Source organism: Falco biarmicus, chromosome 11 (genome assembly GCF_023638135.1).
Source record: "Falco biarmicus isolate bFalBia1 chromosome 11, bFalBia1.pri, whole genome shotgun sequence".
Taxonomy (NCBI): domain Eukaryota; kingdom Metazoa; phylum Chordata; class Aves; order Falconiformes; family Falconidae; genus Falco; species Falco biarmicus.
In genome coordinates, this window is record NC_079298.1 from 32,209,605 (window position 1) to 32,234,653 (window position 25,049).

Genomic DNA, 25,049 nt, shown 5'->3' on the forward strand with positions numbered 1-25,049 from the left:
TTCAATGCAGACCTGTTTATGAAGTGAGAAATGGTTTCAGGGCAGCTGCTGCAAATTCTTTCACTAGCTTATATTTCCATTTGCTTCCTTTTTAAAGAATTTGTTTTATGAGCACAGCGTTTGTCAGGTCATTAGCTTCTGAGGGCATCTGGTACCAATTGTAGCCCTCTCCCCTCCCCTCCCGCAGTCACCTTCTCTGGGCAGTTGCTTTGCTCCCTGCCTGTGCCCCCGGCACACGCATGCACACATGCTGCCGTCCCCGACTCCACCTCCCCGTGACAGAGCCACTGTCCTAAACCTCCTCATGTGTGTGTCTCTGCACGCGCGTGTGCCAAAGGGGCTGAGCAGCCTTGGTCCCGCATCCCATCCTCTTCCTTACCAGCCATGGGTATGTGGGGAGACGCAGCTGGTGTGCAGCATCCCTCCTACCACAGTGCTACATCGACACAGCACCACAAGGAAGTCCTTACCCCTGCGTGCATCCGGGCACACGGAGGTTATCTAGCCAAATCACAGACCACATGTTTAGAAGTGAAGCTGGGACATGAGCAGCGGGTTCACTGAGTGGCTGTAGGCTACAGGTCAGCTGGGTGGCCACACCAGGACCCCAAGACACATAACTTGGTCTGCTCGTGATGTTGGGTTGAGTTACAGAGTGTGCACCCATCACAGCAGCGGTTTGAGGGACAGTTGGTGGCACCCGCTGGGCACATCCAGCCAGGCCAAGTGCTTGGTTGGAGCAGCTCTGCTGGCACTGGTGGAGCAGCAGCACGTTGTTATTACATCACAAGTAACAAAGCACTGATCCTTTTCAGCACTACTGGGTGTATTTTGGTTTTCTACCGGCTCAGAAACATAACCAGCAATGCTGGTATAAAGTAGATTAAAAGATCAGCAAGTTTCTTACTGTATTATTATATATGCAAAACGTTAACTAGATTAGTTGTACATAAGGGATTGATAATTATAGGGCATAACATCAAAATCTTTCTTTTTGTATACACCACACAAATACGCACACATTCTTTATGTGCATATAGATATATTTCAGAAATCACTAGCTTTCTCTTTGCCCCAAAAGGTAACTAACTTATCACCATTTGCTCTGTGACTAACCCACAAATACACACTGGGTTTTATTTTGGAAATGATCTGAGACCTACCAACTAAGTTCTGACAAGTTGTTCTCATCCTATATGTAGCTTTGAAGTCTGGTGCTGCTATTCCAGACTTGAAGAGGGGCTCAAATCACTGAAAGCTGTCTGATTTTCTCAAATATATCAGTAAGCTTAACAAAAAAAATAAATAAATATATATATATATAATCTCTACTAACAAACTTTCCCTTGATGACTTCTTTTATTATTATCAACATCATCATGACTATCAGTGTAATACTCTGGGCCAAGACAACCTTGAGCCTGATGGCACAGAAAAGCAGGCAGGAAAAAAAAAAAAAAAAAAAAAAAAAAAAAGCCATGTAGCCCGGCCCCCACATGCCTTACCAGGGTTCGGGTAAAGTGATGGAATAAATCACTGCTCCCAGCCGCTGGAACAACCTAACGAAGGCTGGACGAGGAAATGGTGCAGTTAGCCCAGTTCTGATCTCAGCATGAAGGAGCTCTTTCTCCTTTTGATGATAAATGAAATTCCTGTATCGCAGCTGCAAACTCCTGACTTTTGCCCATTTCTGATTCAGGCCGTATAAGATGTGGGACGAGCCAATACATTGGTGGCTGTTGGGTTTTTTTTTCCTGCATGAAACTTCCAAAAAATTTTCCATTTTTATCCCAGCATCTTTTGAAACTCAAACTAATGATTTGTCAACAACACTTTTACAAAATAGCAAGATTTTTCTTCTCTACTTATTCCACATCAGCACCAGCCTGCGTGATTTTCTGGGCTCACCAAGTCCCATAACTCATACATCAAAGAAAGTTTCAGATCTGGAAATTTGTGAAATTCTGCCTAGCAATGACCCTAACTGCTCTGGAATGATAAGAGCTTTGTTCTGAAATGTGACCAGTTCTATAAACCAGAGCATAACTTTTCCTTTGAGATCCTTCATCTTTCTAGAACAAAAGCAGGAGGCAACTGCCAGCAATGAAGCACATGGAGCCAGAGGTGGCAATGCTGGCAGGGAGACATCATTTTATTGTGACAAACCCCAAATCCTGAAAAGCTGCAATTTTGCATTTTACAGCAATTATTTCATGGAACCCAGAAAAATATTGACGGATTTACCCAACTCAATGCTAAGCCAAGCCAAATACAGTGCAGCTGCCTAAAGTATAATAAATCACCCATAAATTGCTGTAGTATCTACCCAAACTTTCAACCCAAAGATTGCTGCTAAAACAACCCTTATCATCAAGCTCCAACTCTAACAGGGGAAAATCATTATAAGAAGTTCATCTCATGGTGCAAATTTTTGGGGAGGGGGGGGAGGTTATAGAAGATGTTGATGGAAGGGTAAAGGCTTCAGCCAAATCTCCTGAAGTTAAAAGTAGTCACTGCATGTAGTCTGGTGGAGTCTGAATTGTAGCATTGAACACCAATGAGATAAAAAGTGTTTACCCCAATGTGGTCTAGCAAAAGAGAATAGCTAGGAAGTGAGAAAACGTGTTTTGGAAATACTTGGGAATTTCTCCCTTCAGGCATGTTTCTCACGAAGGGGAAAGGTCTCACTTTTCCAGTAAATCTGATGGCAACCGTCCTTGTGGGAGCAGGCTACGTGTACAGACCCAACAGTGGTGATGCTTCTTGATTACGATCTTCATTGAGGTTGCCATCTCAAGAAAAGCTGTTTGCTTCTGTACGTGACTCCTAAAGAAACTTGGCAAAAAATAACATCCCTGTGAGTCATCGGCTGTCATCTACCTCACAGAGAAGAGGCAACAGTAAGATGTCAAATGTCCTGTTGGCTCCTCCATAGCCATAAAGGCAAAGGGAGAAGAAGCAAGAGCTGTTCGATCTTCATATATTTTCCAATTTCTTTCCATGTTTTTTTGCCGTTTGCTACATCAAAACACATTGATAGAAGCACAGAAAATGAGGCTGAATGGGATGTCACGTTTGGTCCAGTCAGCTTCCCAGCTGAGGCAGGACAGACCATACCTGCATCACTCCTGAGGGCAGCTGGCCTGACTCCTTCCTGAAGGCAGATGGTCCACCTGCCTATTGCGAGGCCAGCACACAGGTGGGATTTACCTGCCAGTATTCCTCGAGGGTGCATATTCAGCTGTTCCAGAGAACACCTTTATCCATATCTGATCCCCACAACAACAGACCGTACCTCATTTCTGCCACCTCCTATCTTGTCCAGAGCAATTCACTTCTGATCCACATCCATCACCACGATGGACATAGAAATAGCAGAGGGATTTCAAAAGGGAGCTGGCAAGCAGAAGCCACAGCTGGACTGCAAGACTTATGCTATAAGATTTAAGGAGAAAAACGTATTTATCACGACAGAGAGAAGATAAGGAGAGGATCTGATCACTCTGTACAGACACAGATACACAGGAAAGTCACCTGCTGACAGGAGGCACTTAGACCTTTCAACAGGGATGGAGCAAAAGCAACAACTTTCATATTGAAATAGGAGGCAAATTCCTCCGGAGAGGGTTACTGGATATAGAATAGCTCAGCAAGGGTGATGGTGGACTCATCACCTCCTGCAGCCTGTAACGTGAGATAAGAGAGCCTTCTAAAGGACATGTTTCATCCAGTTTCTGTGAAAAATGCCAGTGCCTGTACATGATGCTAGGGAAAGCAAGGCAGAATGGGGGCAGGCTGGCGGCAGTGGTACACCGAGGGCTTTGCAGGCAAACCTCAGGGTCTCCCAGCACTCGTTCCCTTCTTCAATGGACGTGGGAAGGAGGGAAGGGTTTGTGGGATTCAGGAAATGCCCATACTGGTAAGAGAATAAGGAATCAAGATCAAGCTTCAGGGTTTCATCAGGAGCCATGCCAAGGTCAGGAAGAAAAGCTGCCTTGCACCTCACACAACTACTCTGTGCTGCAATTCACCTTCCCTCAATGTATTGGGGGTTGGCCATTCTTGGAACAAGTTTGTCAGACCAGGTGGCCCTTTCCATGAGGTGACACCAAGCACCTCATTTCTAAGCTGGTCAGCTGCCATGTTGGACTAGGGATCAAATTTGTGAAAAGCCTTTGTGTTGGGAGATATTTTTTTTCTAGGTGAGACTAGCCAGTGTCAGGGAAAGACAGAAGATGCCTTACGCATCCTAAAAGAAGCCCATATGCAAAGCATTAAACTCCAGAAGGTGACTAGGCTGCAGAGAGCAAACAGAATGGGGCAGCCCACGAAAATAGTCCCTGTGCTCCGAGGGCTTCCCTTGTCACCTCCAGATGGACACTGAAGCCACCAGCTGAAGCAAATGATCAAGTCCTACAGTAGAGCCTTGGCAACTGCTGCTCGTCAGCCAGCCAGGGACCCACCAGAGAAGTGCTAGAGGTCAACGGGATTTAATGCCAGAGGAGAGGCACCTGGAGAAGTCTCAAGGGCAGAAGCAGAGGCCGAGGTGAGCCCATGCCGCAGGACAGCTGATCCTCAGATTCATTCTCAGGAGGCGTTTTCCTCCAGGCCAAGGAGAAAGGATACGCGTGGTGCAGTGCAGTCACAGCCTGTTCTGATGAGGCTGCATTTGCCTGGAAGAGGCAGGGACCAGACCTTCAGGCGATACGTGAGGCAGACACAGCTCCCAAAGCCAGCTGCACCACCCCTGCAGAGCCTGGGCAGACACTGGGAGGACGGAGTGGGGATGGAGGTACATCTTGACCCAAGCACAGCTCAGCCCATCAGAGGTGACCTTGGTATGCCCACATAAGGGTCAATCCACTTTGTGCATGGTCCCTGACCACAGGGCACCCTAGACCAGAGGGAAGGAAATGAAACACCAGCATCTCCACCCAGGGTCCCCACAAATTTTCACCCGAGCACAGACACAGTTCACAAGTTGATCCTTCATAAATTTGGCAGTTGAAAGAAAGAAAACAAGCCAAATAAAACCTACTTGGGAAATGGCCCTCTTCTCTTTCCTGGATAAAGTTTAGCAATTGAAAACATGTAAACAATGCCGCCCTCCATCTTATTTTCTCTCCCCAGCGTCCACTCTCCATACAAAAGGAATCTAAACCAGACTCCTCTTGATGCACTAAACCCACTTTTGGGGGAGCAGAGGAGGGCACTCACACAGGAAAGACAAACACAATGCAGATTGCATTCTGTAGCACCTTTCCTGTTAACTTGCCAAGGCATTTCCCAGCATATGCTAACATAAAATAAAACACACTCAAAATAAAACCAAGCTAAAAATAAACATAACTGAGGAAATGAAAAATGTTCCCCTAGTTCAGTATATATCCTGTACCAAGGAAAACAGAAGGAACTGTGGCTCTGTTTTAAAATACAAAGAAAAGGATGAAAGCTGGAGAGTTTGAGTTTCCTGGGCGGAAACTCATTAAATGTCTGATTTCTACTTGACCTCGTAAAGTTGTGATTGCGTATAAAAAGCAAGGAAGAGCCCTGAGCTGCTGGCAAAGACAGTGGAGACGGGGCTCCTGGTGCTGGTAGTGAGGTATGAGGGGCCGACACCGTGTTACTTTAGTCTGCAAGTGCTCTCAGTGCTTCAAGCGGGTCTGAAAGCAGAAGGCAACTCTTTTTTTTCAAAACAAGGGTGTACTTTCCTAGCCTGCTGCACCCTGACCTGCTGGAGATGGCTGCATTTCATCAGCAAAAACATAATCTCTTTCTTTTCCCCAGCCTGCAAAGCACTTCGGGATCTTTCAAGATGAAAGGTGCTACAGAAATACCAAGCCGTCATATATTTATTATTTTGGCAACGAGCATTTCTAGAATCAAGTCAGGAAACCTCGTTTCTTTGTTGCTTTTGTTACTGTCCCTTTCTTGGGTTATTTTAGGAAAGCACTCACATGCATGTGCTGTATATATGAGACTGGGTGCATGTGAACACTCAATTCAATTCTTTACAGGAATAATACAGATCTTCTGTGATCTTTTACAGTCAAATGTCTCTCAACCTCTTAAGATTTTATATTCCCAGATTTTTATAGGGGATTTTTTTTCCCCCCAGACTCCACCTGCCTTATAAGAAATGGATTATTAGCTGTTAAAAATAAGAATAGTGCTGTACAATAGTTTTGGAGCCGAAACAGATCTTAAAAATATAATAAGGGAAGGATACTTGGATGTTTCCTGACTCAACAGAGGCAGATCCTTTATTATTAGCGGGGCTACTGGAGGCTGTAAGCCTAACCTCCCTCTAAATATTCAAGCCTTTTGTCCAGAAAAGCAATGCTATATATAGCATTTCCTACTCCAAAAACTCTGGGGATCTGATTTACTCCAAGTGTTCGCTAAGGGCATGTGAGTAACCTGCAACTCAACATAGCACAGCTAAGCCAAGGCCACAGGGAGCCCACGGGACAGCAGTGAGAGGAGGAGGCGGAGAAGACACAAAGATCCTGCTGGGTCCTGTCATGCCCATGCAAAGGGGACAACATGCAACTCTGTGCACTTTGGTGATACAGAAACGGGCTTGTACTTCATCTATAATGAGATTTTTAAGAGAGAACCATCTATTTCCCCCTCTGTTTGTCCCTATAGGAGCTTCTCCCCATCCATAGGTGATGCTCAGCTGTGTCCGGTCAGTCTGTTCCTCCTTACAGATACTTCCGAGGGGGAAGCTCTCAAGCAATGAGGGCGCAAAATTATTTTAAAGGATAAGAAAATGTAACTGAAAAACGACATCAGTTGGCTGGGGTCTTAGAAGCATGTGTGTGCATAGCTGTAATGGCTACCAGGAGGAAACGGACTGCATTTCAGGTGGATGCTGATCCTTTAATGTAAGGCTAGGAATAATATTTATATGCTGACTCACTAAGATTTATGTTTCTGTATAAATCACACATGCACTTAAAAAAAAAAAAAAAAAAAAAGAAAGTAAAAAGCAACTGCAGAATATTCATGGCTTCCAGAACTCTACATAAATCAATTATACTGTGATCCCACAAGCTTTTAGACAAACACACGCACACTCATTTGTTATCAGGGATGTTCGTCCATCCAGGGCCATCAACAGAAGAAAAATGACAGTAGCAGTGATGCGATGACCCGAGCCAAAGCCCTTGACTCTTAATATCCCCACAGCTCCAGCAAAGCTTGGACCCAAAATCAGTGTTCTCAGTGGTATGGTTTGAGTAATTGGCTGCACCAGAGCGCTGGATCGGCAGCACGCCTGTAACTTCAGGGAGCCCGGGGTCCCAAAGCCAAGCCACACTTGGCGGGTCTGGCTGTCGTCAGCCCCACTACCCCTCTAGGACAGAGCTGAGCACCATCCTTTCATTTCTCTTTGGGTCATGCCTCTGCTCAGCATGCTCTTTCTGCCACCTTTATTTAGTCTGGTTTGGACCATGGTCCTTCCCTGTCCTTTCCCCAGCACAACCCGCTCAGAGAGCGGCACCCATTCTGCAAATGCCACCTCTCGTTTGCAGCTTTAAGATGACAGGTAGATGCCTGCAAGGGCTGGACATCAGTAAATTAAAAAGTTGTTGCTACTATTATTGTTATCACCACGTTACGATAGGGCAGTGTGAGACTTGGTGAGGAGCCCGGGATAGATGGGAGCCAGCACAGAGAGGAGGAGGACAGCTTCATCCCCACCTCCCACAATCTGGGGAAGACTGGAATGGATAGAGATAGAGCTTGCAAAGCACATGCTGAAGAAGCCAACATTTCAGCTTCAGCAGCAGCCCTCAGTGGTAACCTCAGCAGAGGGAGCTTGGTTTTCCTACCAAGAACAGTCCCTTAATCCAGTTTTGTGCAGATGCACGGGCCATGTGCATAATCACACACAATTTTCCTGCCTTCCCCCCGAGCCAGCAAGATAAGTAAGCCAAGACTCATTACGCTGGATTTTCCAGCACCCCAAAAGCCACCTGAGAACAGTCCCAAAACACTCAGTGAGTAGATGAAAACTCCAGAACTGAAGCACAAAGCCCCAAAGGAGGGAGGCATTCTGCGTGCCAACTGGGAAGTGCTCCAAGGAGACCATACCTGCAGCACTGATCACCATGTCCCTCTTCGTGTTGCAGGAGACAGGTGGTGGGCTCAGAGGAGCCAGGCTGAGCTGGGGTCCGCAAGGCCACGGCTGCGATGCCCACGAGTGGGGAGGAGAAGTTGAGCAGCACTGAAGCAGCCTGGTGAGAAGGGTCCTCCTGTCCACGAGTCACATTGATGACAAGGGGGTTGTGCTGGCATGACAGGTCATACGTCCCTGTGAGATGGAGTAAAGAAAGAAGCCACTAGCTCAGCTCCAGAGATATTTTCTCTGGTTTTGATTTTCCTCCTCTGCTCCCCGCCACATCCCAACAGACTACCTCGGAAGCAGGAGATGCTGCAGGGTGGGGGACAGGGGATGTAGCACCCAATCCAGTGAGATATTGCAGTAACGGTGGGGGTTCCTGGTGTCCCTGCTGGGACAGCACAGACTGGTGCCACAGCCCATAGGTTGCTCACCCAAAGAGTGGTTCAGCCCATCTACATCGCTCAGCTGGACAGTGACCCTCGGCTTGTGTTGGTTGCTTGGGATGGTGCCATCAGAGGCCAGGAAGACCAGGAGGGAGGTGGGCACCGCAGGTCTCTCAAAGCACACCTGGACAGGAGGGCAAGAGAGACCCTGAGAGCGTGCATACCTAATACAGCCGTTCTGATCCCATACATGCAAAAGGGAGAGAAAGAGGGAGCGTGGGGGGAGAGCAGGAGCAGCCTTATGGGGTCAGCGGCTGTGGATGTGCAGGGCAGCAAATGGGTGAGAAGAAAGTAGGGAAGGAAGGGTGCAGGGACAATCCTTTCCCTCCTGACTCCCCTTCGCTGCATGTATCAGTTCAGCCTCACCATAAATTTATGGCATCTTCCCAGCTTCCACACTTGCTGCTCTTATAATCCAGTAACTCGTGACTGAGACCTGGATAATGCCTTTTCTGCCCTCCCTTCACCAGGCTCCAGCTCCCACCCCACATGGTGCTGGCTGGGCAAGGAAGGCACCCAGAGAACACAGCTACTAGCACTGCCACCGAAATATTCCCATTTAAAAAAAAACCAAACCCAAAGGACAGCCCCAGTACCCAGAGTGACTGCAACCTATCCATCACCCAACACATGGCAAGATCTATAGGAAGAAGCCCTGTCTGCTCAGAAAGCCATCAGCTCCCCACTTGTCTACAGCCCCGAAGGCTACAGGAGGCAGCCAGGAAACTCACAGCATCAGTCATGGCAGGACAGATGTTCTTTGGAAGTAAGAAGATAGAAATGTTTTTCTCCCCCACCCTGGTACCCCCCCATCCAATGCAGAGATGTGTTTTGAGCAAGATCCACCCCATGGATTGTTTTTGTTGAGTGCTAATGTGGAGGTAGCCCAGAAAATCAAAGTGAAGATGTATTTGGGAGGAGGACAAGTCCCAGCTGGCTGGGCACAGCCCAAAGAGCAGACTGTGGGAGCGGAGGGGACAACCACACAGTTTGTGATGGCAGCCCAGCCTCAGGGTGGTGCGTGCCACGCCAGGCATTGCTCACTCATGGGAGCAGAAGAAAACCTTGGACTTCATCCCAGGGCTCCCACCCTGCAGGGAGGTGCTCGGCAGCAAACACCCCACGAGCAAGTCCCCACCATTGCTTACATGCTGGCTTGGCCAGGGCTTGCTCTGATGGAGGGCTGGCCCGGCTGCAAGGAGCGGACCAGGAGGCTCAAGCATTTTTGTTTGGTACCTCCCCACAGCCTCCCTTGCTGAGAAAAGTAGGGAGAGATGGGAGAAGAAACAGGAAAGCGAGAAGGGAGGAAAGGAAAGCACGAAGAGAAGAAAGCCGAAGAAGAGCCAGCAGTGCTCACAGCCTGCTCGGAGGAGCCAGCCGGGACAGAGCTGCAGCTGGGAAGCTCCAGAGGGCCAGCCGGATTTTACCCAGCCACCTGCTGCCCGCTCCTCCCAGCGTGCTTCCTCAGGGGAGAAGAGATGGTTGGAGAAGTCAGGTGAGGCTTTCCCTGGACTACACAGCTTAAGGTGGAGGGTTTAGTCTTTCCCCTTCCTACAGTGGAAGAAGCCCTACTTGGAGATGAAGGACTCTGGCCACAAATTAGACCAAGAGCAGCTGACCTGCCTAACATCCCAAATCCTTTTTTCTTTTTAATACCTATTATGTGCTTGGCCACAGCAGGCTATCTTCTTAATTTTTTCTCCCTCCCTCTCCCCCTTTCTGTTTAATTTCCTGCATGTTAGACATCCTGACTTAACTTACAAGTGATTTTGATTTCTCTGCTCATTGGATGTGTTAGAAACCGAGAACAAAGCATGGCTGGAGATCTGCAAATCCTAACGATTCCCATCTGCAGACAGACCCAAGGTACGTGGTAGATGCTTTGTCAGGTGGCAGACACACACCCCTCTTGCCCTCAGCCTCCTTACAGCATGTCCCAGCCTTTCCCTTGCTCATTGGTGCCACCTCTTGAGAAACGCTGGAGGAAGCAGTTCCTACCACCTGATGAGTTTTGTGGTGTGGCTTTCACCCGGGTGACACAGGTGCAACAGCTTGAAAATGTCCATGGGAGTTGGTGGCCATGAAACAAGATGCACACGTGCGGACACATGTGCACGAACAGCACCATTCCTGTCTGGGCAGGCGGGTCTGCTAGGCGAATTGTCAACAAGAAGCTGTCTTTCCTAACCCAATATGTTACCAATCAGCCAAACTCTATTAAAAAAATAAAAAGGGGGGGGGGGGGGGAAGAAAAAAGAAAAAAAGAAAAAGGGCATATTTATTACTAGTCCATAAATAATTTTATGGGCGGAAAATAATAGCACTCCTAGAGAGAGCACGGAGAACCAGTAATGAAAGTCTTTAATATAAACATCCATAGAGGAAGAGAACTGACCACAAGCTCCAATAAAACTGGAACACGCTTTAACCCCTGGTGAGAAGTGGAAAGCGAGCTTTCATCTAGGTAGGGCAGCGGGGGAGACTGCTGCCTTCTCGCTAGCAATGGAAGAAAGGAGGCACATTTGTCACGGCCAGAGACTGAAGCCGGAAAGTAGGTTGCGAGCACACAGACAGGGAAGAAAGGAGGGGGGGGGGGAAGGCAAACCAGCTAAAGGAAGCTCTCTGGAGACACAAAGGACCTCAGGGGCCATAACAGTGTTTATTGACTCAGGTCTGACGATTCACCAAGTCGTCCGAGCGCCTTGGGAAGAGGCCCTCGGCCTGGAGCAAAGCAGGGCAAGGTGCCCCTTGAACCGCGGAGGAAGCAGCGCGCCAGGGCCCAGCTTTCCAGCAACGCCAAGCAACACCCACGAAACCTCTAAACTGTGTCTGTGGTCAGAAAATCAACACTGTAAAAGCCACATTGGCCTAACTCTCAGCTCTCTGTCCTGCTCCTCTGCGTGTCGGGACAGAGAGGTTTGACTGTTCCAAACTGTCCTCCCAAAGGCAGCCCCCGAGCCCCCCTTGGGCTACCAGAGCACCACCCTGGGCACAGAAGTGCCTCCTTTGGTTTGGAGTCACTGGGGAGCAGGAGGACCTGCATGCCCCAGCCAATTGCTGTGGGCTCGGGAGCAGCCTGGAGGGCTCTGGTCCCCTCCGGATGACAGACTATATCCAACCTTCTCCTGGTGCTCTGCACAGCCCTGGGAGCAAAGGCAGCTAGGACTTGAAACACAGCTTGCACCCACCCTTCACGGGTGTAACGGCACAGCCTGATGGCAGGGGACAGTCAGAAGCAAGTTGTTTCTCAGCCTCAACACATTTCTGTGGGCTTCTGGTTTTAGGCACGCTCTTTCTCCTGGCACTCTGCCCCAGGATGGGTTTGCTGTTCACAGTGGGAATGGGGTAACTACATAAGATCCAGCCACAGGCATTTGGGGTTTGTGAAGAGTTCATAGGATACCAAGTCCTATCTGAGCAGTTTTTAAGACTGCTGTAGCTCCTACAGGACAGAAAAGGATGGGTCTTTGTCACCGAAGTGCTGGGACAAAGACAATCAAATTCTTCTGTGCCTGATTGCACGTCCTTACTTACCTTGAGCCAAACTCCTCCATCACCCACGGGCATCCTCTCCTCATCTGGATCCTGAGCGTTGTCTTGGCTGGGACTGCAGGGGAACCAAGCAGCCAGGGAAAGGTCCTTTGGCACATCGTGAAGGTGGGATTTACATATCTGAAAGGAGAGATTTATTTCAGCACAGAAAGAAGCAAGGAAAGTGAGAGAAAGAAACACCACCTACAAAACCTCAAGGAAGAGTCAACAAACACTGAGAAGGATCCCAAGTTGGTTCCTAGCATGAAGACATGATGTGGGTCCCTAAGCAGGAGTGACGTGTCACCACCCACACGTGTGCACAGGGGGCCTTGGCCATTTTGAGGTGCTGTAATTATGCTCTTCAAGCACCCCATGGCATCCGTGGGGCTGAGTAAGAAATAATGAGCCAAGCTGTGAGATGGTAGGTAATGCCACAGCCTCCTGATTTTGGCTGGGCTGATGAGATCCAAAGGTGTCATTCATGTCCCTGAATACCAGTCTTCTGGGCATTCGATACCCTGTGGTATCCCAGACAACCCCACAGGCCTGGCAGATGTGTGTCATTCTAGAGGAGCAGACGCCTGAGCCCAAGGCATCTCATTAGACATGTACACCTGTCTAATCTAAAAGCAATTTAATCACGCTGTAGGTCTCAAGAAGGTTGTTTCTTAGGTCAATAAAAGGCTAAAGATGACCTCTCTATGTATTTCTTGCTCTTCAGCTTTCTGGGGAAGAACATACACATACCACACTAACACTAATCAGATGAAATCCTGTCCTAGACCTCCAGGCCCTGCTCCAAAGCCCGTATGAAAGATGGGAATTCTCCCATCGATTTTTCCTTGGCTTCAGATCAAAGAGTTTGAGAGCAGCACAGATGCTGATATATGCATGGTTTGATCCTTTCAGGCCCTGACCGTACAAGGTATTAGACTGACGGGATTTTTTTTTTAAACCAGCAGTAGGACTACTCACATGCTCAAAGTTGTGCATTTAGCCGGTGGGACAGGGGGGTGTCACTGTTTAGCAAACTGCATGGTCAGGCGAGGTGCTCCCTGCCTTGGTGAAACACCCCTCCATGTACTGCAGTTCCTGGGCTTAGGGACTACTGAAAGAGGGGGGTGAGAAATGGCCAGGTCTTCTACTGGCTCCCTGCATGGGAATACAGTAACCACTGAGCCCTGCTAGAGCTGCTTTGTAGGTTTTGGGTTTGCCTCAGCACACTCCTGCAGCAGTGACTTCCCCAGCTTTACTGCGCGGGCCTTGCTAGAAAAGTTTTTTTTTGGTTTTTTAGGCCATGTCTTCACTCACCTTCACAACAGGCTCTCCAGTGACCAAGGAAGCAGGGCAGGACTTCACATCCTGATGGGAAGCATAGGCTTTGACTGCCCACAGATCCACATATCCATCAGGCGTGTAGGGACCACAGTCCAGGACACTGCTTGTCTTCTCAAACTGCTCACACACCCCGTCCCCATCATGCACGTAGCACAGGCTTGGTTCCCCTGCAAGGAGAGCAGGGATTACCTGCTTACAAACCAGACTCCAGGATCATACATCTTCTGCTGTCCTAGGAGGCATGCTGACCCTGGGATTTCCCACCACAAGGCCCTGACAAGATCTATGGCTCATTCCAGCTGCAAATCCACATTTTGTTGCCTGAGGTACATCACCCCTGCTCTGAGGAGCAGCATGAATAACACACACTTTTGACTCTGCTTCAAAAGGATGTCTCAATCCATTTGGACTCACCAACACAGTTGAACCCTTTTTCCTTTTTACACTTCCTGGAACAGCCATCTCCATCCAGCAAGTCCCCATCATCGCATTCCTCCTCCAGGCTCCTAAGGAGACAACAGCCAGGTGTGTTAGCACCACCCTTGACTCAACACCTCTGCGCTTCTGCCCAGTCATGAGTGAGAACCCCAAATTTTGGTTCCATTTCCACAGAAGCAGGGAGAAGAGGAAGGACCACATGTGGAATAAGGTAGAAGAGAGAAAATACCACATCTTGCCAGGTGATCAAAAGAGATTGTAAGCACAGCATATGGGAGGAGGCATGACTGTACTGTGACTTTCTTATAGGACCTGAGGCAAGAACTACAGGGGAAAAAATTAAACTATATGCAACGAGGGAAGTAGAGAACCAAGCATCAGGAAGACTTTCTGCTGGAGAAAGCAAGTGTTGGAGAGGGCAGGAGGTTCTGAGATGGGGCTTGTGTTTCAGTGGGAGCTGGAGAAGCGGGAGGCAGGAGAAAGGGAGTGGGAGGGAGAGGAAGTTAGCCCAAGAGGAGACAAGAATCAGCCCCCAGCTGACATGCATGGCATCTCACAAGCAAAAAAAAGCCCAAGTAGTTTTCTTGAAAAGGTTCTGTCCTCATGCTGTAGAAAATACACCTGATGGGAAAAGCTGGCAAAAATGCCTCAATTTGTACCTATTATGAAGTTACATATGCCAAACACCATGAGCAAGAAAACCTTCAGACATACATCTTGTGATGCTCACCCACCTCCCCCTTCATCTAACAGGGAAGATCCACTGTGTCCCATCTTCCCACTTTTGGCTCACTTCCACAAACAGTACAATGGAAAAAAACTTTCACAGACAAAGCTTCCCACATGAAAATCTCAGCTGCTATCTGCCTATTCCTGCTCCTCTCACTTTTCTACCAACTTTGACAATGGAGCCTAAGGGGTTGTTCACTCTGTCTAGACCAAGGCTTCGGCTAGTATGAATTCATCCTAAAACCGTAGCAGATGACACCGCTCCAGCAGCTAGCCCTGCCGTAAGCCTCTGTACCTTGCTGGGTCTTGTATAAAACCACAATCCCTCCTGCACTTGCTTCAGTTACCCACTTCCCTCACACTTAAGAAAGCCGTGTTCAAAGGAAAGCGATTCTGAGCAACCTGGAAGTTGAAATGTGAAAAAGCTGGAATATGGAAATAATTATCCCCAGAGAGAGCAGGTGAACCGTTGGAGTCTCTCAGTGTGGAGGCAGTGCACCCCTCATCATTTGGGGTCTCTAAACAAAGATGAGACAGCTCTCTAAAACCACCACACTGTGTGGGACTGAGCTTGCTGCAGAACCTGATCCTGCAGGGCCACCGCTGTGTGCCCTGGGCAAGAAGGTATATTGGCCAGTCCCAAAGGCAGGTAGGTCCCTTTGGGGTCAGACTGTGCGGCACTTCGCTGAGATGGGCCAGAATCCAAGCACTGCAGTCCAACATGGAGTATGTTCAGGTTGGACCTCTCATCCAGACCCTGCTTCTCAAAAAGACCATCCCCTGGGCATGTGGCAGTTTACAAAACACAAGCTCTATCATCCAGACTGATGAGGGATTCAGTGCCCCATCTTCAGCCAAGCACCCATGCGTGGAGGACTAGCCCGTTGCTTCTTGCTGGGGCAGGATGACTTGGCAGCATAAAGAACCTCAGCTGAGAGCTTGAGTTTTCCGACTTACGTGGTCACCTTGCCATCCCCACAGTAGGGTGCTCCATGGACATGGATGAGCGGTGGGGAGGCTTCTCCTGAAATCGTCCCAGAGACTGCCTGTACCTGGTAGCGGTACACCTGCCCGGGTGTGACTTCCCTGCAAGAACAGAGAGGACTTGAAGAAGAGAGCAGGAGGGAACAGCCCATACATCTGCAACAGATTTGCTCCCCACGGCTACAGAAGTCACGTGCCTGTGCCCGGGCAGTATCACAGTTTGACATATGTCTTCGTACTCTCAACTGCCAGAGACAGAGACTGTGGGAAGAGGGTCTCTGCCAGGTCGTGCAGGGGGGGCTGTTGCTTATTTCCCTGGGGTCTGAGCTGGGGAGAAGCGGCATTAACTCGAACAATCATTTTATTGTGTTGATGGGGAAGATATTTCCGGGTTTAATAAGCTCTTTCTAGTTAGCCTGGGCTCACGGGCAAGGGTCACGCTAGCATGGGGGGTCTGCAGCAAGCTTCCCCAACGCCAAATAGGGAATCAGCTCACGGTATTGAATGTGGCAATTGCTGGGGGCCGGCGGGGATGACACCAAGACACAAGCAAAACCATCTAGAGGTTTAAAGGCACAGCCCAAGGAAGCCATTTAAACTGTCCCAGCCACCCAGTCAGCCTGTGACAGCGTGGCCTCATCACTCACGTGTCAATGAACTGGCGGTGCGCCTGTGCCGGGGTGGCAGGGGACCCGCTTGCAAATGGGGGGTCGCGGAGGACTCTGTACTGGATCAGCTTGCAGGCGGAACAGTGAGAGCTGTGGGGCATGGAGGTCAGCAAAGCCGTGTCTATTTCCATCCTCTCGTCAAAGGTGTAGATTTTGACTCCGTACATCTTTTTGGGGATGTTGAGCTTCACGGTAAAGGGGACATCACAGAAGGTGTCCAAGGGGCCCAGGTGGATGGACTCCCCCTGCTCCATCAGGACTTCAATGTCAGACAGCGCCTTGGGAGAGCCCGTGGAGAGGTACGTGGTCCAGAGGGTGAGGGAATGGGGGTAGACGGGGTGCAGGAAGCGCAGCTCCAGGATGCAGCCATCCGGCTGAGGGCACGGCACAGTCATGTTCATGTGGTACAAGTGGAGCTCTGGACTCCAGGCCTGCAGGCTGGGCTCACAGGGCTGATCCACATCAGGGGGGCCTGAGCAGAAGGGACAAGGGGGAAGCTGATGAGAACCAGGTGAAAGCTGACCTCACAGGGGACCCAGAGGGGCAATCCTCCCCCTGCAGTATCCTGTAGGTGCTTAAGCATCTCTGTGCCATAGCTGCACACCCATGTAGTCTTGCACCCACCACAGGCATGTGCCAGAGCTGGTGGCATCTGCCCTAACGTCCTAGAAAGCACAAGACTTGGCAGATCTGGTGTCTCACAGCCCTCTAGAACAGGGGCGATGGTATCCACACTGCAGTTGGTCACAGTGCCATGCTCTAGACACATCCTGGACACAGCAGGGGGGATGTGAAGCTTGCTCTGTAATCTCATGGGCACAGAAGGCTTGCCAAGGGCACCTGGATGCTGAGTCCCAGTGGCTCTGTAAGGTTGGACCTCTCTGCTATAAGCAGAGCAGACACTGAAGCTTTCTACAAGGCACGTGCTGGAACAGGTCACAGGCAGGAATGGAGCAGGCCCAAAGCAAGCCAGGGAAGCAGCTGTGGAAGGCTGCTCTTCCACCAGGACCTCCTGAACAGTGCCCAGGCTGACCTCAGCTCCCCAGCCTGCCTCCCACAGTGATGGATTAGCACTCAGCAAAGACAACCGTATCATTGGGCTTTCGGTCCCAGAAAACATCACTGGAATTCACCATCCTGTAGTAGAAACACCCTGGTCTTCATTAACCACTGCAAACTTTTCTTAGGGCCCAGCATCAGTTCAAAGCCTGCATCCATTTAACCATTAGTCTCCTAAAACCCATAAAACCTGTCTCTTTCTCACCTGAGCAAATATTCACTTGTAATAACTGCAGGTCACGCATAGGAGAAAACAACATCCAATAATTCCAGAGGCAGTTTGAATCTGCCAGTGCATCAGACAGGCAGGGGAAGCTGGAACCACTGACAATAAAGGAGCTAAGTTTTGATTTATTTGGTATTGCTGAATAAGCACAAATATTATTCTTTAAGTTGATCCCTGGCTCCCCCCCCTCAACTTGCAATGCTAGCAAGAGATGCTGAAAGAGTTTTCAGACATAGAATCTCAGCGACGTCCCAACTCTCTTTTCTCAAACCATGGGCTGCATCCCAAAGGTGTAATAATGTCCAAACTGCACTTTCTCTACAGCCACCCCAGCACATTTACAGTCACCTTCAGTGGCCCAAACGTGCAGATGCACAGAACTAACAGATCCTCTGGCTCCACGTGGTTCAACAGCAGCACGTGCACCATATACAGCTCATGGGATATTTTTCACCTGGTCTCCTGCCTCCTCTGCTTTGCCTGGGCAGCATGAAAAGCCCAACATCTCCTACAGCAGCTGCATGACCCTGAAAGTCACCACCATGCCCACAAGGTGGGTCTCTAAACCAACATCTGCATCTCGGCATGAGAGAATTGTAACACATTGCTGTTCACCTGACCAGCGAGGAATTGCATCCAACCCAGATTACCCAGGACCTGGTACAGACTCAGGGGGACTGAGCAAGGAGGTCCTCTCGCTCCCTTTGGACAAGGCTGCATCAAAGCCTGTGGATGCCCCTGAGGTTTTGAATAAGATCCCAGCATCTATGTCACAAGACTAATTTCAATGAAATGCCTCTCTGACCAGTATCTCTCATTAACACCTTCCTGGGCAATGACTGGGGTTAATATCAGGGTGTATTTTTGCCCAAAGCCAACTGGCAGTTACCAGGCACCTCCCGGGCACCTAGAAGTCCTTCCTGCACTAAAGAGCCTCCCCAACGAGGAGACAACTCACTCTCTAAAAGAAATAAAACAACTTATTTTTCTTTTCCCAACAAGATCTCATCACTGTCTGGGGGCTTACAGCCAGGGAAAGAGAGGAGACATTTACCTTCTGCTTCTTCTGGGGTCCAGTAGCCAGAGGAATCACAGACCCGAGGGGAAGAGGCCTCGTGCACGTACTGACGGAAGGTGCCATCCTCCGCACAGTCATCACAGAGCGTGTCCTGCTCCCTGCAGATAGAACAACAAAGCCATTGGCATGTCTAATCATGACTGGTTAATTTTCCATCGACGTTTGCCCGGGCAGGATCAGATGGGAAGTTGGAAAAGCAAAGCTAAGCTCTCAGGAAGCCCCTGGGCATATCAGCCTGCTTGGAATAAGCTTCAGCAGAGACAGGAAAGTAAGAATGACTGTGGGACAAGCTGGGTTTAATCTCTCCTTTTCTACATGCTCTCTAGGTAGGCTTGGATGAGCCACTGAATCACCTTTTCGTACCCAAACTGCTTGGGTCTGTCTCTGCTAAACCCCAGGGTCAGGTTTTGGCTTCCACCACTACTGCAATACAAATCGGTCATGATAATGTCAGTTAGAGGCTCCCACTGTGCCCTCCAGGAAAGAAAAAGGCACTTTTCTGTGCTAAGGGCCAGCTTCAGCCCCTTTCCTTGACCAGTTCATCTCTGGGATGTAGGACCCCTATCCCAGACCAGCGTATGAGCAAGAGCTGGGGATGGATCCGAAGACCCAGTGCCTGCCTTCTAGACCTGTGGTTTCCTGCTCCCAAACCACTCCATCCCTCCCCAGAAACAGTTTGTTTGGATGACTCGAGGCCACCCAGCACTCAGAGGCTCTCATGCCCAGAGGGTGACAGGCACGTGCTCTTGTTATCCCTGGGTGAAAGGCCTGTGATGGAAAGCACCAGTTCTTTGAAAAGGCAGCCAACACTGATCCAAGAGTGTCCCAGCTGCCCTCAAACAGCCCTTTTCTTTGAATTGCAAGGGACCACTTTGTCAACCGGCTTTAAAACTAGTTCAGGAGCTCTTCAACATGTGCTTGTGGTCCCATAATAAAAGCGTAGACCTGGTGGAAACCACAATGTTTTAATAAGAAAGGCTGCTGAATAGAAGCACTGGTGCTATATCCAGGTCCTGGTGACTCCCTGATTTTGGGGAGAAGGAAGACAGCCGCTGAGCACTTGGGGCCATGCACTGCTCACCAGCCGAACAACTCTGGTTTCTCGGCATCGTTTCTCTGGCCTGAAAAATTTCCTGACTTACCCCCAGTTAGTTACACCGTGAGTCCGTGACAGTGCTGGGAATGAAACCCAGCTCTTGCGGTTCGAGCTCCCTGCCTTAACCACAAGGCTGCATTTCCTCCTGGTAAATAGCTATTTTATACAATAAGTGCTAAATGAAGCTCATTTTTTATTCCATGATTGCACTCTGGGGTTTAAGAATTGGCTTTGCCTCCCAATGCTCTTTGGCTTCCCTTCCCAGCACCCCGACAGCAGAAAGATTATGGCAGAGCCCATGTGCCAGCGGGGCCATTGCAGCAGCCCAGCTCTTGTGTCTGAGGGCTCTGCTGGAGATGGCTGGGGAGGAAAGGGGATGGTGGGGTCTGCACCACAGAGGATCCCGAACCCCTTCTAGTGGGCGCCTGTGCAAGCCCAAGCCCATCGCAAATTACCTCTCGTGGATGACACCGCTGATGGGAGGCAGCCAGTAGATGCTGAGGGAGTCCTGTGTCTGCCCCGTGACCATGGGAGGGATCGGGATGGGTGCGGGCTTCTTGCTCTGGCCCCAGCGCTGGTACACCAGGTCCAGGTAGCAATGCATCCGGGCCACTTGGTTAGGGGTGAAGGTGTTGGTGCAGTCATCATCTGGGAGAAGAAAGGCCAGGCTGAGAGCGGCAGGGATCGGCCAGCGGGGCATGGCAATGTCCACCCTTCCCGATCTCCAAACTTTTTGGGGGGGACCTCTGGGGAGACCTGGGAGATACCAGCATGTGGTGGCTTCTCCTGCCAGGACCCTCTGGTGTCGTGTGTCCCCAAAGCCACAAGATGGCACTGCCTCAGCAGCTCCACGGCCCTGCACTTGCTCAACACCAGCTCTACCGCCTGGCCAGTGCCACCACCCGCCTGGGACACTCGGTGGGTCAGCAGGGTGCGACAGAATTGCTTTTCAACCTTTCGTCCTCCTGGGCTGCCAGGAGGAGCACCAGCCCTCTGCAGCATGCCTTTGGAAACCGAGCCAAAAGGGCTCAACTCGAAAGTCCAAAATTATAATAGCAGTATTAATAGCAATAATAATAATAATAATAAATAATATGCTTCAGGAGTGGAGAACAAAGGCACACCACCAGGCAGACAAGCCTGGCCTCAATGCACGTCCAGAGACTGGCAAGAACGGAGGGGTGGAACCAGCCTGCAGCAAGAGAGGGGCTAAGATGCTCCTGCAAGCACAGGCTGCAGCCTGCCCCATCCCAGCGGAGCAGGGGGGACCACATCAGTTAGGAAACGAGGGAAGGGAGTATTGGTGGAGGCGGATGGGAAAGAAACCCCTATTTCTAGGGAAGGTGACCCCTTAAAATTTTCTAATGACGATGACTCGTTACCTGTGTAACTCATGTAGTTGTTGAAGGGTGTTCCTGTGAAATGTGTCTGACCACAGGTGTCGTTGGTGGGGTCTGGATCCCGACAGAGTTTACTCTTCGGGGTGGGGGCAGTGTCAGCACAGAGATCTCCTGTCTCCATAGATGGAGTTGTCTCCCTGCAGGGATCGTCACAAGATTCCCGCTCGCTCACTCCCTTAAAGACATGGTACAGCCCCAGAACATGTCCCACTTCGTGGATCATGGTGTTTGTGTGGCCGTGCATACCATAATAAGCAGGGTTGAGAACAACTCCACCTGGAATTGCAAGTACAGAGAACATCACCCAGAGACACAGACAGCAGGCACTGCCATTACTCACCTGTGCCAGGTAAAGCTCCTTTCATTGCACTTGCAGATCATAAATGAGGTGCCAGATGGAGACCTGGAGATGGACCTTCTTGGAGGATGGGAAGAGGATCCTTTGCCCTCTTGGTGTGGAATGGTGTGGGTGGGTTCTCTCCCTTTTCTGATCACATCACTCCCCCAACATCTTCAATCACTTCAGCTACCGCTTCCTTCTGTCTTTTGCATGTTTATAATTCAGTGTCTGCTTTGGTTCACGCTTACAACTCCAAATAAGGGTTGGAGCCAGGGCATCAAACTGAGACATGCTGTGAGGTTACAGGGACGACCCTTTGAACCAGAGGATAGAAGACCTTCCCTAGCCTAGGCAGGTAGCTAAAGCATGCCAGCTCCCATGGCAAGTGAGAACAACGAGGTGCCTGGCAAAGTCCTGACACTTGGCTGTGCCATCTAGAAGCCACCTTCAACACAAGTCCATATGAAAATTCAAATGCTCTGCCTCTGACCCCTAAGAAAACATCAATGATCTACTGCTTCAACTTCCAAATCAGACCCTAAGGAGTAAATAAAAACTCCCATGAAGTGCTGTTACAATGCACTAAGCTTCTATCACAAACCTGACCCTAATTCACTGTGTATTTTAGAGTGGGATTTCCTAAAACGCAGTTTCTGAGGATCCCTTCCTCCCCTTCAGAGGGGTCTGCATGTGGGCAAGGTGCACCAAGTGAAAGCCCTTCACCCATCACAGTCCTACTTTCCACTGGGGCACCCCAATTCCTTGACACAAGGGGGCACGGAGGGGCAGCTCATCTCCAAGGCACTTCGGTGCTGGTTCAACTGTCAGAGATGCTGGGGCATGGGTACAAAGTCCCACCGAAACTGTGCAGAGCTGCCACCTTGTACCGACAGCAACAGCAGGGAGCTGGGTAGAACCCATGCTCATCCTGCCTAAAGCTGTCCCTTGGCTGCAGGACAAGGTGCTTTTCCTCTCCTGCCCACCCGTGTGCAATGGGAAGAGCCAGGATCAATGATGCTGAGGAAGGCCAGGTGGAGCAGAACCTTCCCTTTGCTCACTGCCAGCATCTCCAACTCCTGACCTGGGACGCACACCCTGTACCGACAGCTCTGTACCACACCTGCTGGGGAAACTGTCCCCAAAGAATACTCAAGAACCAGACACAGCTCTCTTCTCTGGTCTCCTTTTATTTATTTTGCCCAAAAGAAAATCCCTTTGGAAAATCTGCATTTTTCTCCCTGCTTTGAGGCTTTTCATTGACTATTTCCTCTCCTTTCCTCATCTCGTTTCCTTGCTCCATCCACTTTTCCATGCTGCCTTGCAGTGGAAGTGCAGGGGTTGGGGAATATCAGCAAGATGAGGGGGTAAAAAGCAGCCCCCAGCACATGCTCAGGTTGACTCCAGGCAATACCTCCATAGCATGGGAGACTGGTTTTACCCAACTACTTTTAACCCAGACAACTTGGATGGCAGTACGGTGAATACTTGTCTCCAGCATAGCTTGTTCCCTCCTTTGCAAGGCCCTGGAGGATTTGCTGTGCCAGCTACCTCACAGCAGAGCCTCTGCTACTGCATCTCTGCTGCTGATTGCTGCCCCTGCCAGCAAAGCTAAAACTGGCGGAGAGCCACCATGTGATCCTGTCTCCAGCCACAGCACAGGCAGTTTGAAATCTGCTTTTGGATCAGATCCGTGCACTACTAGACTACCTCATGTCCTCAAATACAGGGCATTCCTTCAGATCATGGTGTCCCTGGCAGGACACCAGCAGGTCTGCGACTCCTCTGGTGGAGCCATGCTGGGTGAACATTGGGTTAGGGCTGGAAAGAGGCCTTCAGAGATGCCCTGAGCAATTCTCTTGAGCCAAACAGGGTTGCAAGAGGGTGAAGAAATAAGGGTGGCCTCTTCTATGGAGCGTCCTATGTGTGTGGCTCATGGAAGGGCTGAGAGACACCACAGACCTGTCAAGTAGCACCATTTCTTAGCTAAAAATTCCCATTTGTTGTTCTTGCTCCCCGCAGTGTGAATCTTAGGCACAGGGCAGCTTGTCTTGAGGCAAAGGATGGGTCACAAAGTAGCTGCATTCCCTTTCTCCTCAGCTGTAAAACAAAGCACAAAATCTTGCATCCCATCAGCCAGCTCTTGACCCTTTAAGTTGACTGGAAATGAGCCACAAGAAGGTACAGAGGTTGAAAAAAACCTTCGGGGACCTTCATGTTGTGTCCTGTCAATCATTAGGCTTTTGCAAGGCATCCCCCTCTCAGTTACCACACTGGTAAATACTATAGATAGCAAAGGGCATCCCATTGATGGAGAACCCAGTGGGCACATAAAAAAAAAAAAAAAAAAAAAGCTGCTTCTCATTTTAATCAAAACAGGGCATGAGAGAAGAGAGAACAGAAAGAAAAGACATCTCTGCAGCCAAACCCAAGACTGAGCAAGGCAGGGGGGTGCCTGCCTAAAGGTCTGAAAGGAGGAATGCACACACAGAAGGAAAATAGTGTTCGTAAACAAGTAAATGAGATGTGAAAGCCCTGCACCCATCCTGCAGCACTAACCACAAGGAACGAGTCTGAGCACCAGGGGCACTGGAGGCCCTGCGACCAAGCAGTCCTCCTCCCAGCAGAAACCAAATGCTCTTCCCAGGCAGGAGAATAAATGAGATTCCAGTACAGGGAGAGAGAAAACTGTCATGGGAAGGGATGCCAATGCTGGGATACCCTGTCCTTCCCCCGCCCACTCTGCTGGCTTCCCCATCCCATTCCTTCCCCACGCTCCACAAGGACAATCATATTTTTAATAAGTTTTTTTACAACTAATTAGATGGCAGGATTAGAAATGGCATGAGAACTCTGCCTTCCTTCCAGAATGTCCCTGTCCTTCCATTCCCTGCCCCCACAGCTCCCTGATGAGCTGGGAGAGCTCCTAGCTTTGGACCAGGAAGCTGTATTTCCTCTCTGCAGGGTCCTGGCTGTGAAGGCAAGATGTAGCAGGGTTCATACATCCCAACAAGACCAGCCTCCCCACTCCCTTCTCTGCAGGCCAGGCTTCCCTCCTCACCTCTTCCTCCTCCTCCTGCCCTGGGAGATGGGCTAAATTGAGCTTTAAGTGACCTCTCCCTCTCGTGTCCAAGAACCAGCCCAAGGAGACCGCCAAGGTCAGCATTTATACAACCAAAATAAAAATTTCAGCATCAGGTCCCATGACATCAAGGGGGCCCAGCACTCCAAGGCAGGTGAACCAGAGTCTTCTTTGGATTTGCTTACCCAGCCAAGCCCAGGAAGCTGGAAAGCTTCAGGTCTGGCCTCACAACGTCCTTCTCCCTCCAGACCAGACCTAAGCTAAGTTGCAGAGCTGGTAATGTCCTCAAGACCAAGCCTCAACTGTACTCCAGCAACAAGAGATGCCCAGTCCATCAGTACAGTGAACGATTAGTGCTGGTGTGGATCCCACTTCACCTTCACTCACACATCCCGTGGGAGCTCCCAGCCCCAGGACATTGCCCTGCTTCTAGTTACAACCAACGGCGATGCTGAAGGATGCTGGTGCAAGCCAGCCCCCAACCTGCTCCTGGGTCAGGGCTGCTG

The 25,049-nt window shown here is 49.9% G+C and overlaps 1 protein-coding gene across 1 annotated transcript in view; it reads right to left on the reverse strand.

The window, feature by feature from the left end:
• The window catches only part of PAPPA2 (pappalysin 2), a 96,507-nt gene that overhangs the window by 38,851 nt on the left and 32,607 nt on the right, over positions 1-25,049 (reverse strand). The window contains exons 4-13 of the mRNA XM_056356672.1: positions 21,107-21,400; positions 20,180-20,372; positions 18,605-18,726; positions 16,245-16,737; positions 15,571-15,699; positions 13,861-13,952; positions 13,420-13,613; positions 12,109-12,246; positions 8,563-8,698; positions 8,101-8,320 (exon numbers count right to left, since the gene is read on the reverse strand). Of these exons, the coding sequence (XP_056212647.1) occupies positions 8,101-8,320; positions 8,563-8,698; positions 12,109-12,246; positions 13,420-13,613; positions 13,861-13,952; positions 15,571-15,699; positions 16,245-16,737; positions 18,605-18,726; positions 20,180-20,372; positions 21,107-21,400 (2,011 nt within the window). The remainder of the gene's footprint in view (positions 1-8,100; positions 8,321-8,562; positions 8,699-12,108; positions 12,247-13,419; positions 13,614-13,860; positions 13,953-15,570; positions 15,700-16,244; positions 16,738-18,604; positions 18,727-20,179; positions 20,373-21,106; positions 21,401-25,049) is intronic.